The following is a 15,487-nucleotide window of genomic DNA, read 5'->3' as shown; positions in this document are numbered from 1 at the left end:
CGCTTGGTGTAGGCCATGTGGCCTGTTTTTAAGAGGGATAAACCTCATCGATCGATGTCGATTCCCAGCTGTCAATCCATATCTTTGGTGGTCTGTCCGGGAGTCGGGCGCCTTCATTACGAATGTCAAAACGACTAAATGACAAATATGATCACTTCACTCGTTTGTGAGTCATTTTGGCATGTTATATCAAAGGAATAAAAAAACTCTTTAATACCTTCGCATAATGTTCTCAAAAATGCGCCTGAAAATACCGTTTACATTATAAATGAAATTGCAATTAATTCCCGTATAATGAGAAAATCGTAAGGCGTACGATTTTCTTAACTGAATTTAAACCTTAATCTCTAGCATTTTACAAATATTTTTCCGATTTTTCTTTTGAGTACTCGTACAAATTAGCAGTATCCAACTTACACATAATAATAAGAGTGCGGTATGCAACTCTGAGTGTCCTTGTCAATACTGTTATTTTCATTTTCTTATCCTATAGTTCCTACCTTTTCCTTTCCCTAACGGCAGTAAATCTTTTACTCCTTCACTTTCGTTACCCATCAAATGCATAAGAAGTTTCTCAACCAAACGAAAACATATATGAATTTTTGTCTAATTTGATAATTGATCAAAAATACAGTCATTTTATGAAATCAAATAATTTCCGGTACCTAATCTAATTATTTGATTTCCTTTATTGGTTATATTATATTTATAACTGTATATATAATATTATATAATTGATATTGTCGAATTTATTTTATTAAGATGTATTTTTCTTCACTTTGCTATTTTGCTGTTCATGTTATTTAAAACGAAATAACTGAATATAGTTGGAAGTCAGTAGGTATACGTTTACATCATTATCTCATGAAATCGGTTGCCTATTTTTGGACTAAAATTAATAATCTTTATACGATGTACGTATGTGTAGTGATTGGTGTTGCCGGATGTCCTCGTGTATTCATAAATAGATCATTAATGGCATCCAAAAAATGCTTACTCTATGCTTCATTAATATACTTTTATGAGGTAATTTTTACTATACATATGTCTCCATCCTCATGGAATTATCAATAACGAAAAGACTATCCACAGGGAGAAGAAAAATATGCTATCGTACTCTCTGTGCATATTGCCAGTATTTTTTAGAGAAGCTGGTATTAACAGGGATAGTCGAGGGTAAGCGACTGAGAGGACGGTCTTCCGCAAGATGAATTCTACAAACGCCACCTCCCACTTGGTCCAGGACAGAAAGGAATGAAGAGCCTGATACCTCAGGAGATCACGTAGTGAAGCATAGATAAACCCAGAAAATGAACAAGAAAAGGGGGTCATTTTATTTGATATTTACGGAACGAATGAAAAATGACACTCACAGTCGATTAAACTACTGAATAATATTTAAATGTTCACTGTCTGAATCAATTTCGTGGTCACGTAATATATATTTGACATTACTGCAGTTATCGCCTTGTATTCGAAACTACTTGATAAAAATGGACTTTGTTAACCGTTATGTTGTAGAAATCAAAATAATTAAATCAAATTGGAAACCTGTTTCGATTAAAAAGTATATTTGGGTATTCCCACAATTTGAATCCAAAGTCAGCTATGTTTTAGTAAAAGCGGATGTGCTCAACACACTTACCTCCAACTAATTACATGTTTTCAAGATTAAAGCCATAACCTCAGCATACTATCCATCGCGTATATCCGTAGGTAGGTACATTAGTACGTATATGGCGGAATTCCTTCATGACGTTTAACAACTCATTTTTTATGAAACGGAAAAGAGTTTTTACAAAAAAGCTAGAAGTTATTTCACTTGTGCCATCAGTTTTCGCAATCTCCAGCATAGCTATCGGATATTTTCGGTGAGTAAAACTATTTTATATTATATTATAATAATTATTGATCAAGAATTGATAAAGGTTACAAATAAATAATTTATCAATTATTTGCTGTCATAACAAAAACCATCAAAGTGAGATTCTTAAAAAAAATGAGAAAATAGAAAAAAAAAAAAAATTCAAATTTCGGTGCAAAATTATGAATCGTAAATATGCTATAAAAGTTTAATGACCAATTCTGCAAATACATAAAAATGCAAATCGTGCGTGCACGAAACCGCATAGAAATAAAATAGTTGAAACCACAAAAAAATCTTAATTAATGACAACCGTAGAGTATAATAAATTTAAGACGAAAAATAAAAATATGTGTCATGCGACAACGAACTCCGACTCCTGACCTCGGACAACCTCATCACGTCGCAACCGTCACCAGTTTTTTTTAGTTCCTCATTTATTTCCTGCGAAGTTAGATAAAAACAACTGACTTTCTGTGAATTTCTCGAAGTTATCGCAAACTGATATCACGGGAAAGCGAAATAACTAATACTAATAACTATGTAACTCAATGAAATTAACTGACATTGAACCCTGGAATTGAGAAGATTGCGTTTGTACTGGTGTTATTATCATTACACGGAGCGGTGGTCAGCTGCACACAAACAAATACAAGTTGATAATTTCAAAACCAAAATGTGATGGCGGACGACCGTGGCCCACTTCGGTCGTGAGTAGTCCGAGATACCGCCACTGGCTGACCGGCAAGTATTGTATATCAAGGCAAATACGACTGTGTACATTCTATCCTCACCTAGGGTAAGTGTACCATCAGTGGACATTCCAAATTTATTTTAATTCAATACTGGCATAAATTATATAACTTGTATGTCTTTATAAATGTATCAATACCGCCGCGCACGCCGAACTCCTGCGAGCGGGAGTAGTGGATAGCGATAGGGGGTTTATCCTGAAAAGATTTCAACAATATTTCAGCTGGGGGTTTGAAGGCTTCTTTTACGAAAATAAACTTCTTTTTATTCACATTTCTTTATGAAATTATATTTACATCGTTACTTATTCCGTTTAAAGAAAAAAACATTTATGAAATATGTTGTTCCACTATATTTCTGTACTATATTATATTCTATATTTAAAGGCTTTACAGGCGTATGCACCAATAAATAAAATAAATAAATGTTCAACTCAGTGTAGCGAGATCTTTTTGCAGAAGGTGCTTAGTGGATTTTTTCCCCTTATATTGTATTATTAATAACTTTTGGATAGACCTTATTTGTAGAAATTGTGCAATGTGCAATTAATATACTCGGTACACTCTCAAATGTTATGTTCATTGGAATAATTGGCGATTTTATCCATCAACAGGCATCCAGTCTACCCACCATGAGGTGCACGGTATACCCGAGGTATTCGGGCATTCGTAATTTCACCAAACAACATATGATTCTGTTAACTGCTAATGTATAATGTCACAATGAACAGTCGTTAAGAAAGGTACACTTACCCTACATCGCTTTGCTTTATAATTTTGCTGATTTGATTCCGAGAAGTTGTATTCATCTGAATGGCGTTTTGTCCTTCTGTGTAAGATCATTGCATTGTACGAGTATTGTGAGATGCAATCGCTTCACGAGTTCATTATGCTGTCATCATTATTCCGATACGCTATTAAACCGGTATTTTTTACGAATCGATTTCGGATTAAACTGCGAATAATTTTTATAGCTCCTAAAGGAACCCAGGTGCATAGGGCACCGCATCAGCTTATGCACTGGTCTATTATATAAGTGCTGGGTAATAAGTCTGAGCTTTTGATTCTAGAATAAAGGAGTGGAATGTGTTTAAAGGGATGCAGATGGCATGAGTGATGAACAAAACTGCTATTTAGGAAATGAAATGGATGTGGAATAGAAGGCACTGTAGGAGAAGAAAAGCAGTAATGACTAAGGCACTCGGGGTTGCATATATGTTTTCCTACTAGCTCGTTTAAGTAAAGTCCCTCGAAGAGACACGTTACCCTTCAACGGATACCTTAACAACCATTATCATGAGATGAAAATTTACACTGAAACAATACTTGTATCGCGATTTTTTTTAAATCGGAATAGCTACTATGATTTATTATATAATACTTAGATACACCGGGCGTTCTTTATTAATGGTCATGAACTTCAACTGTGTTATCTCACTCTAACTTGCAGAAGATTACCTACTTAGTACCCGTATTCACAAACTCTGTTAATAGTTTGACCCTGTAACGAAAAGATAGGACTAGGTTGATTCCCCCCCCTTATTCAGTTCAAAACAGAAAAAAAAACATAAAATTGTCTTCGCCCCGTACCCACGTGCTGAAAATCAAAATTAACTCAAGTCGTTGTTGTATTGTGTATAACGAAACATTCAACAAAAATGCTTTTTGTCGTTTCCACTTTCGATAAATTATGATAAATTATGATTCTACACTTCCTCTATGTTTTCGTTCAAGAATCTCTGTATTTCGTTATTATACTTACTCGTAAGTGGAAGTATAACTATTACTAACTACATAGCATGTTAGGTACTACGAGTACATAACATATAAATAGAATTTACTACCTGTTAATTATTATTCATCATTTATTATGGAAAATAACATTACAGTATAAAGGGAATCCTAAAAAAATGCCAGTTGTATGTAATTCGGTTCATGTATTAAATTATCATTACCACTAAAATCCTACATCCTACAATATTAGGGCAGGGCTGCCAGGTCGCCAACATAACAATATTATAGGCAGGGCTGCCAGGTCGCCAACATAACAGTCGGGACTGCGGGTACTCATATCTCACATATGACGATATTTATCCAATCATTTCATGGAGCCGAGTTAAAGCGGTGTGTGTAAAATTGATACATACACATAATAGGTTGTTGCCCTGTTTTAAATACAAATTATAGTTAAAGTATTATAAAAATATATATACAAATAAGAATATCACAGGGGAGACAGGTCCATTTTGTGGATTATTATTTAAATACATTTTCACCATTGCACATGTATGTGTCATTGTTTGGATTTACCACTTGTGCTTGTAAAACGATATATAGAACACGACAGTTTATTATGAGTATTACTTGTATGCCTTGATTTAGTTTGCATAATTAAGTGTCGGGTTGTGGTCCCGCGGCTAGTGTCGCGAACTCTTAAGTAAAAGTTTCTCGGTCGAACCCACTCTACCACAATTTGATACCTACATATTTCTAATAATGAGCCGCTTAAGCTCACAAAAATAGCGTGAAATTGAAATATTGTGTAAATAATAAAAACACAAATATTTATCTTTAAACATTTAAAAATATATATTTATAAATATGAATCTGCCCCCTCTTTATAAAGACCTCCTTATTTTTGTTGTTTAATCTGGATTATGGATTTGTCTGCAGAGCCGGTACAGTCCCGCTCTATATCTCGGTATATGGTAACCCTGCATCATGCTGTACATGTAGATACTCGTATTACGTACGAACCAATGTGCGTCATTTATCATATTAAAAATAAATTGCTTTTATTTATAAATGAATGGTTTGATGGTTAGTTTTTATCACCCGAAATCACAATAAATTGGGGGAATTATCAGGTAAACGTATATTGTAAATTCGCAGAAAAAATGCAATTAGGTAACTCGTGGGTGGCATCAAATATTTTGGAATATGGTTTTTCATTTTAAGAAATTAATTTTACAAATGAGCAATTTATCATTGATGTTATAATTGTAATGCAGTTCTTCATGAACCACTGAGTACAGACAAGCGTTGAAAAAATCATTTAAGTGTGTATCTGACTACCTAGATATTGCGCAAATATGGTATCTTTTCAATTTTAAATTCAATTTAATTTGTCAACGTTCAAGATGACTCAGAGACAAGATTCCTCTATATATACCATATAATATATCTGAAGACATATTTCCTAATAAATAGTACAACTAATTTTTAACATTTTTATTCAATGAAATGCCTTCTGTCGTGCGTCGGGTTCATCGTTTCGTTCAAGGATTATTCAGAATCCAATTAAGTGATTTAAATAATAACTACCTTTGGTATAAAGTAACTATTTTTTTATCACTTTAGTATTGAATTAAAACATACCTTAACACCTAAATAGATATATGCATGTATATATGTTTGTACATCAACATAAACAAATTAAGGTGTATATGTATAATACGTTACATCCTGATATTGTAATACCTGCAGGGCAAAGGGATTGAGAGTTTTGCCTTTTTACTAAAAATTGTAAATTCAAATCTGCTCGTATTGCGATATAGTGCTAGTAGAAATCGTGTTTTTTGTACGTATATTTTTTATCGACTATAAGGAAAGTTTTATAATAACACCTCAGTGTAAGTACCATTAATAAAGTTGCCATTCGTCCCAATATATCGGGACAAGTCACCATTATAGACAGTGAGACCCAGAAAATGTCCCAATGTCCATTCGAAATATGGTGAAGTTCGTGTTTAAAAGTAAACCCAAAATCAAATAAAATAGAAGTCTTAAAAATTACTAAAAAACTAAAAATAAAGTAACCTTATCATAGAGGAATCGAAGGTATTTTTTTTGTAAAAATCTAACTCTCCCCTTCGCGAAAAATGGCTTCTAAAGAAATCGCTTAAAAATGAAAATATTTTTGGATAGGAATTGTCAGAGGAATATGGCAATCCCGAATATAGGTAGACCCTATCGAGAATCGAATTTGCGACCTCCTACGTGACCGTCAAACGTGTTATTAACCACGGATGCAGAAAAAAAAACAAAATTAGGAATACATATTTAATGTCTTCACCACCGTGAAAAATATAGGGTTACATTGCGTCTTACGTGAATTATAAAGAGAGTCAAACAAAGGAAGCGTAATCAGTAATTTGATTGTGAATAAGTGTGACGTCATGCATCCTTAGGGTTTCCCATTACGAACGGATATGCAATCGGCAATCGGAATCAGTCGAGACGACAATAATATCGTACGAATGTTATATAGAAGTAAATTCCATCCAAGGCTGATGAGGAGGGCAATAAACTGAGCCATTTCACGAAATCGCAAGACCTCGCTTCCTAATCTATGCACATACGATATGCCTAAACCACGGAAGGTGCGTTCTTTTTAGGTAGGTACTTATTGACATGCCTACATAGTATATTTCTAAAGTGACACAAACTATATTACGCATATATATATATATATATATATATGTATATATATATATATATATATATATATATATATATATATATATATATATATATATATATATATATATATATATATATATATATGTTTTTGTTCAATGTAGATACTTACTATTCGTGTTATTTAAGTTATGTATTGTTAAAAGGCAAAATTAAGAAATCGGTATTTTTATTTATACCTATCTAGATCAGGGTCTCGAGGTAATATTTCAGGAATTTCCCACATTCTTATTACAGTTATGAGTAATCAGTTACAGAAAGCCTGTAGCTTCATAAACTGACCGATTTCTGAAGACCTCGCGTATAGTCATGCAATCAAAAAGGGTTATTTTGTATCGCGAAGTATTTACCGCGAAAACCCCAACACAAAGCATAAAATATAATTTATATCTTGCTTTTCACCAGTGAGGTCCGCCATGAAATAGTTACCATAGGCCCGTAAGTGTGTACTCAATGAACAAACACTACTGATATCCTTAACATTAGTCCTTCGATCCTTAGTATTCGCTTTTCACACATTTCCACAAATAAAAGCTATCTACGCAAATTATCCTGAAAAGATGGATTGCATAAAAAATGCGTGAGTGAAACTTTTTAGGTTCTAGACGATTTTATACATTGCTCTCTTGCATTTGTTGACGATTCTATTATTTCAGGATTAGAAAATTGTTATGTAGAATTCAATTAAAGAAAAAAAACTCCCAATTTAAAAAATATATTTCTTTCATTTAACAATTCATACTTTACGAACATTTTGAAAACAGTTCGAATAATGTGAAATATATTGAAATTATTATTTTTGGAGTGATTTGAACAAATGTAATTTAATTTATCCATTTTGATGTCACTTAATTGTTTTAAAAAAACATTAGTGGCATCTGTAGAGATTTATAGTAAACATTGCGAAAGTTATCCAAGTTTCAAACCAGAATACTACGAGCGTACATTTAAGCGTTTCATTTTTTTGTCTGATCCAGGTCAATTCGCAATACCGTGACTAAAAAAGTGTCATTTCACAAGATTACCTATTTTCATTAATTGTTTAGGGAGTCACTTTGTGGTGATAATTAAAATAAATGAAAATAAAATCAATAAAATACCTTATCCTTATGTGTCGGGTTGTGGTCCCGTGGTTAGTGTCGCAGACTCTTGGGTCAGTATTTCTCGATTCGAACCCACTCTACCACAATTTGATACCTATTTCTCATAATGAGCCGCATAGGCTCACAGAAATAGTATAAAATTGAAGTATTTTTGTAAATAATAAAAGCACAAATATTTATCTTTTTCCATTTATTTATTTTTTTATACTTATCTCGATGTATTGAACATCATTTTTGTACGGTTCGGTAATGATGCTCAACGCATTGAAACACGGGTTCAGTAGATTTGAATAAATAGTATTCTTAAAAAATCTAATTGACCTATTGTCTTCAATTCTCACCAATAATTCATCAAATAAAAAGAAAAAAAAACTTTACACCCTTAGGTGTTAAGTATGACAGTATGTATGTATAATGCATGTTATTGTCACATTTCCAGATTTGGAATAATTTAGATGGCTTCCCGTAATTTCCTGTGGAAAACCCTTCAACTGAGACATATCAACAAGTACTTATTATTATTTGAACAGAACAGAATGTTCCAGAAGGAAGCGTAGCCCTATATAAAGCTCAACTAGAAGTTGGAAATCATCAGTTTGGTCCAGACTTGAGCAGACTCCAGCAACAGTCCATTTGCACATCAGGGACTTACGATGGGTAGATTTGTGAACATTCTGATTCTGTTGTGTCTGGTGGCGGGGGGGTGGGCCCAGCTGACCTTCACCCCCACGTGGGGCAAGCGGGGGCTGGGCGGGCCGGCCGGAGCCGCCTCCGAACAGGGCTGCAAGGCTTCCGTGGACTCACTCATGTTAATATACAAACTAATCCAGGTAATTTATACTAAATTTGTATTAACATTTTTGGTTATGTTTCAAAATATGTAGATGAACAAGTTATTGAGAAGTATAATAAAATGGAAGTATAGAAAATGTTGCACCAGTGTTTGAAGTGATCAGTTAACCAGCCATTGACAAGTGGTAAGCAAAGTAAATACCCAGAGTTCGATGTTTCCAACTCAGTAAATTTATCTAAATTTTGATAAGAAATCCTTTATGAGGTTAAATCCGGTAATTAAGTGCAAATATTTACAAATTGCAAATTTCAATAAAAGAAACATAAGCATAAAAGCATAAACGGTTACAAATATTACAAACTCAAAATACGTATGAATTCATATCAAATTAAAAGATACATTGATAAATAATTCTTCTTCTTCATCTTCTTGCTCAATGATGAGCGTCGTGGTCTTCTGGAATGTCAGGCACTTGGTGCACAAGTCCTCTCCATTCTTCCCGGTCCTGGGCCAACTTGATGGCTGCGTTTAGCGAGGATCCGGTTAATTCCTTTATTTGGTCTGTCCATCTTGTTGGAGACCGTCCTCTTGCCCGCTTGCCTTCAACTGTGCCTGTTACTACCAGTTTTTCAAGACTCTTCTCGTTCTTTCTGGCGATATGCCCAAAGTAGGACAGAATCCTTTTCCTGCAAGTCGTGGAGAGTCTTTCTGTCACTGACAGTTCGCGGAGAATGGAGACGTTTGTGCGTCTTGCAGTCCAAGGAATGCGCAGCATCCTCCTCCAGCACCACATTTCAAACACATCCAGCATATGTCTTTCCTTTTTCCTCAGTGTCCATGTTTCCACTCCATACAGCGCAATGGAGAATACAAGAGATTTCACTAGACGGGTTTTCGTTCTCCTCAGTATGGACCGATTTTTCCATATCTTCGCCAGACTAGACATTGCTGATTTTGCCATTCCAATTCTTCTCCGGATTTCTGCTTCACAGCCTCCGTCTTTAGAAATGAGTGCACCTAAATAGATAAAGTCGTCGACTTCTTCATAGTCCCTTAAAGAATTGTTCCTTATCAGGGTGCCGAATCGGTCGATGACAAGAACCTTGGTTTTACTTTTGTTTATTTGAAGTCCTAAATGCTGGCTTTCTATTTCGACTCTATGGAGGAGTTCAGCCATTTTGTCCTCATTGTTGGCTATTAGCGTTGTGTCGTCTGCAAACCTTATATTGGAGATCTTTTTGCCCCCTACTGATACGCCACCTTCCCACCCGTCTAGTACTTTCCTCATTATATATTCTCCATATATATTGAAGAGATCAGGAGACAGTATACACCCTTGTCTCACGCCTTTTTGTACTTGAAATGACTCTGAGAGGAAATTATCAACTCTTACAGATGCCAAATTTTGTACGTATAAGTTGTGAATAAGAACTATCAACTGTCTCGGTACACCCATTGCTTCCAAAACCTTCCACAGGCAATTCCAATTCACGCAGTCAAAAGCCTTTGTATAATCAATAAAGCAAAGTACTACCGGAACCTTGAACTCCCGACTTTTCTCGATTATTTGTCTTATGTTCAAGATTTGCTCACGTGTACCCTTGCCTTTGACGAATCCAGCTTGCTCAATTGAAATTTGCCAGTCGAGGTAGTGTTTTAGCCTTGCTTTTAATATGTGTAGCAATATTTTGCTGGCATGAGAGATGAGTGAGACAGTTCGATAGTTTTCACACTTTAGCTAGAACCCTTCTTGTGTATTGGAATAAATACAGATTCCACCCAGTCCGTTGGCCATATTCCTGATTCCCATACCGAATTACATATATCGTGCATCCTCTTAATGCCGTCATCGGTCATATTCTTTAGGAACTCAGCTTGGATTCCGTCCTTTCCAGGCGATTTGTAGGATTTGAGTTTTTTAATGGCATTCTCTACTTCCTGGAGGATTATATGGGGTTCATCTGGATTTAAATCATTGAATTCTGCCTGGGGTTGCATACTATCATCTTTGTATAGATCCGCACAATACTCTCTCCACCTTCTGATGACTTTGTCGATTTCACAGATGGTATTTCCCTGCCTGTCCTCAATGGTCCATGTTCGAGGCTTGAACTTCTTGGCGAGTGTTTTCACTTTTTGGAACAAGTCGCGAGTGTGATTAGTGTTAGCGTGACTTTCAATATCCTCGCAAATCGAATTGATGTAGCGCTCTTTATCCGCTCTGCAACTTCTTTGGACTCTTCGGTTCAGTTCGGAGTATTGGACTCTTACTTTCTGGGTAGATGTGCTTAATTTCTTAAGCCGTTTCCTCTCTTCAATTAATTTCCAGGATTCTTCGGATATCCATTGACCTCGTGTTTCCATATTTCGCTCACTCCTTTCAAGAACGTCATAAATCAAAAATCGTCAATTTTGAGTTATGCATGTTTTCAGAATGCCTAGAAAATGTACTATACCCCAGAAAAAGAATAATATTTTTAACTTAATATTTACCCGCTACAGGGCAGAAAATGTTGTGTTTTCATTTTGAAGAAAATGTATTGTTTAATTATTTTTTTAAAAAAACTAAATATTTTTCAAATGGAGGAAAAACCTTCAGGTTTTACCTAAAAATATCTGTTGCTCAGAAATAAGTTCAATAAGTGGCTTGATATTTATTTTTAATACATTGTGTTATATTTTTAAACTTTAAAAACGTTCTCCTGAAAAATCAAGTTTTTTGATTTATGACGTTCTTGAAAGGAGTGAGCGATTTGTCCTCGGGGCTTGAGACTCTTTGATGCTTGACGCTATGATATTCTTTAGCTGTGACCATTTGTCTTCAGGATTATTAGAATTATCTTGAGAACTCTGGATCATGGATGAGAAATTTACTTGGAATTTCTTCAAGATGTCTTCAGAAGGGGTAGTTCGTTTTTTAGCCACATAAATAATAGTTCTTCAGTATTTGCAGGTTTATCATTTGTAGTTTCCCATATGATATGTCATTTCTATAATGTTTTAAGGCTAATCAAATTTTTCTTCAAAGTGAGGCAATTTGTTTAGTAACGGTACATATTTAAAAAAATATTTTCAATATCCATCGATTCTGCATTTGTAGAATGATAACCCATTGGCTGAGAGTGTTTTTAATGTTTGTAACCTTTTCTGGGAATATAATTCTTACAAATACCGAGAGACAACTATCATTATATCAGCCGGTTGAGGTCCACTACTGGACAAAGGCCTCCCCCTTCCGCCTCCACTCCTCCCGATCCTGCGCCGTCCCCAAACACTGTCTTCCAGCAAACTTCCTGATGTCGTCCACTCATCTCATCGGTGGACGTCCTTGAGGCCTCTGGTTCCTCGGTCTCCACACCAGAACGCGTTTCGTCCATCTGTCGTCGGTCATGCCGGCCGGTCACATAGCCAGAGACAACTATGATCAATATTTAAAGTTTTAATTTTAATCTTCCATTTTGAATGTAATAACAACATGCTGATAAATTATTCTTGGTTTTTAATGAGTTATTTATCCATTCTGACTGGTAATACTTATTTTAAACTTTCCAGGATATTTTTTTTTAATATCCACTAGTAAGCAGCTTATTGTAGGTGCTACAGTTGTATGTAGTCATATTATTGAGGATTTACTTACCCATAGTAGACAGTAAAAATATTTTAAATAATTGTTTTTGCAAATTGCAAAAGAGAATGCAGGAAAGTATAAAATAAACAAAAATGTCACTTATTATCAATATTGTCTTTGCACTGGACCTGGGAATGTGGCGGACAGCTTTAAATTATGAAGATTCTCTTAATAAAATCATAATAATTAAATTCTTGAATATAAAAGTGCCTAATACCTTTGAATAGCTGATAAAATAAAAATGTTGTTTTATTTTACAGAGTGAGGCTCAAAAGTTGATAGAGTGTGAAAAATGATACCACAACAGAACTTCACAAGCCAGCAATAAGAAGAGTTTACATTGACGGAATAAACATAAATATAACATAAGAATGGATCATTTTTAAGGAAATTATAATAATAAAGCAATTTTATGAACATGACTATTTTTAATATTTATTTAACACGGCAAAACTTAATTCAATTACAACTTTACAATATTATTTATATCATTATTTATTATTACAAAAGTAAGGATATTAAAATGTTATATTATTTACATACATTAAATGTATTAACCCGTTCCAACACAGAGCTAGCTAAATTGTGTTATTCTTCTTCTCATTGTACCACTACACGCTGTATCATGGGATAATAGATATCACATCAGGAACACCGGTTCTACCATAATCATAGAATACCAAACCCAAAAACAACCATACCATTTTTCCATGACTCACCTAAATTCCTGTTGTATGCTCTTACTGCACTTTAGCGGTTGCGTGGCAATATGCCTTTACACGCACTCCGTGTGAATCTCAGTATGCGTGTAAGAAACATGCGGTAGCTTTACATTTGACAGACTGCTTTATAACATAATTGTAAAAGTAATGAATAATTACCATTAATATAAGCACTTTTTTAAAATACTATTTTATTGTATACCTTATCATAAACCATTATCAACATTTTGATTGCAAGAGTAGTGTAATATAAATGGAATGGATTTAAAAAACATTGCAAAAAGTCTGTGATTATCCCTGATTACCAAATCATTCCAATCATACAATATTTCTGTTTGGCATATTTCTATGTACACAAAATGTTCGCCTTTAATACAATATTGTAGTATTCTCTTTCAACCTAATAACAAGTGCAACAGTAATGGAGGCGAGCAGATATCGAAGGTTAGGTCGGGGGTCAGGAGAGGTGCTGCACGCCCTCGTCCAGAGAGGTGTTGACGCTCATGAAGGAGACGTCGTCCTCGGCCTCGACGGCGTCGCGCAGGCGCCGCTTGTAGGCCTCCCCGTCGGGGTTGTTGTCCTGGTTGCGGCACTTGTCCAGCTTGCGCTCCAGCGCCTTGACGCGCTCCTTGGGCGGCGCCTCCACCAGCTTCACCATGGAGCGGATCTTGCGCACGGCCTCGATGAGCGCCGCCAGCCGCTCGCGGCCCGCCTCGCGGAACAGCGTCTCCGTCACGTAGCTGTCCAGGTTCTCCTGCTCCTTGCTGGCGGCGTGCAGCACGGCGGCCAGCGCCACCTGCGACGGCGCGTACAGCAGACACGCGTCCGTGAGGAACGCCTTCTCCGAGAACTCGTCGATGCCCTGCCGCAGCCGCTCCGGGTTGGCGAGCGAGCAGCGCGTCTTCACGTCGATCAGGAAGCCCTCGATGGGGCGGAACGGGTTGTGCACCGTCAGGTGGTACTTCAGCTGCTGCATCAGGAGGAGTTCGTTGTTGAGGATGATGTCCGAGGCTTTGTCCCGATCGCCCTTTATGTTCGCCACGAACTGGCACATGGACACGTTGAACTCTTCCACTTTGCATGACAGATACACGCACGTGGCGAGGATTTCTTTCGGGTGGTAGTCCATAGTGGAGTTGTATAAATAAAACCTCTTGAAATAATGGAAGGCCGTTCCTATGACGCACTTGGGCATGGGAGGATTGAAACGTTTGCAGAACTCCTTGAGTTGAAGTTCGTACTGCTTCAGGAGGATTCTCTCTTCCTCCGCTGATAAGAAATAGTGGTACCGAACATTTTCTTCTAAGTGACTGCCGTGCGTATTGACGAAATCGAAGTTATTTTTTTCCCGCAATCTTACCAAATCGGATTCATCCGCAAAAGTCCAGTACTTCTTTTGGGAACTTTGGGAAAACATCTTAAAGCAAATAAAATATTGCGATTGATTTTAATAATTTACAACTTTGAACAGAATAACAACTCTTTTCATTGAACTCCTCCAGAAATGCCGAATAAATTTGAATTTCGACACTGTTTGACACAACGAAATGTCATTAAATGCCATAGATATACAGTTCGTTGATAAACAACAGTGCGCGATTATCGGACATTCGTCGAACGATATTCACAAACTAATATTCCAATATTAATCGTCTAGTTAACTAACTTATAAAAAAAAAAGATTTTTCTTGTACCTTGGATGGTAAAAATTAACAACAGTCAATTAAAATGAACGCTTAAGATTGCTTGCAAAAGATAAATAACTAACTAACTAACTAACCATCACGCCGCTTCCCCGCAGGGGTAGGCAGAGAGAATAGAGCGCCACACCACTCTGTCCTTGCAAACATTCTTCGCCTCTTCCACGTTCATGCATCTCCTCATACATACCCGCCGATTGTTACGACTCCTAACCTGACCACTTTCAAGTATTTGGCATACCTGATCGTGCCATGTTTTTCTCGGTCTTCCTCTGCAAAAGATAAGTAAAAAAAATAATATCCTGAAATCTGAATAAAAGGAATACTTTATTCAAATACTTATAGGAATTCTGATTGCAAATGTGGAAGTAGCACGTGGACGAATAATTGGTGACATTCTACAGAAAAACAACCCTGGCTTGTTGTCAGATTGACAGGTAGCAAGT

The 15,487-nt window shown here is 36.0% G+C and overlaps 2 protein-coding genes across 2 annotated transcripts; one reads left to right on the top strand and one right to left on the bottom strand.

The window, feature by feature from the left end:
* Positions 1–2,316: 2,316 nt before the first annotated feature.
* Positions 2,317–13,014, top strand: Akh (Adipokinetic hormone). Its single transcript, XM_088263587.1, has 3 exons — positions 2,317–2,663; positions 8,638–9,028; positions 12,880–13,014. The coding sequence occupies exons 2-3, from the start codon at positions 8,852–8,854 to the stop codon at positions 12,913–12,915; spliced, it is 213 nt and encodes a 70-aa protein (XP_088119713.1). The 5' UTR covers positions 2,317–2,663; positions 8,638–8,851; the 3' UTR covers positions 12,916–13,014.
* Positions 13,015–13,027: 13 nt separating this feature from the next.
* Positions 13,028–14,897, bottom strand: CycH (cyclin H). Its single transcript, XM_088263582.1, has one exon. The coding sequence runs from the start codon at positions 14,756–14,758 to the stop codon at positions 13,799–13,801; it is 960 nt and encodes a 319-aa protein (XP_088119708.1). The 5' UTR covers positions 14,759–14,897; the 3' UTR covers positions 13,028–13,798.
* Between the last annotated feature and the right edge of the window lie 590 nt (positions 14,898–15,487).

The sequence above is a fragment of the Brachycentrus maculatus genome, unplaced genomic scaffold (genome assembly GCF_059751285.1).
Source record: "Brachycentrus maculatus isolate JH-2025_06_01 unplaced genomic scaffold, ASM5975128v1 h1tg000201l, whole genome shotgun sequence".
Lineage (NCBI taxonomy): Eukaryota > Metazoa > Arthropoda > Insecta > Trichoptera > Brachycentridae > Brachycentrus > Brachycentrus maculatus.
This window is presented reverse-complemented; position numbering and strand designations above follow the sequence as displayed.

Excerpts from the sequence above, each read along its gene's own strand:
- Akh (XM_088263587.1), top strand. The coding sequence starts at position 8,852 with ATGGGTAGATTTGTGAACATTCTGATTCTGTTGTGTCTGGTGGCGGGG. Across the intron at positions 9,029-12,879 it reads TAATATACAAACTAATCCAG|AGTGAGGCTCAAAAGTTGAT; the intron begins GTAATTTATACT and ends TTTATTTTACAG.
- CycH (XM_088263582.1), bottom strand. The coding sequence starts at position 14,758 with ATGTTTTCCCAAAGTTCCCAAAAGAAGTACTGGACTTTTGCGGATGAA.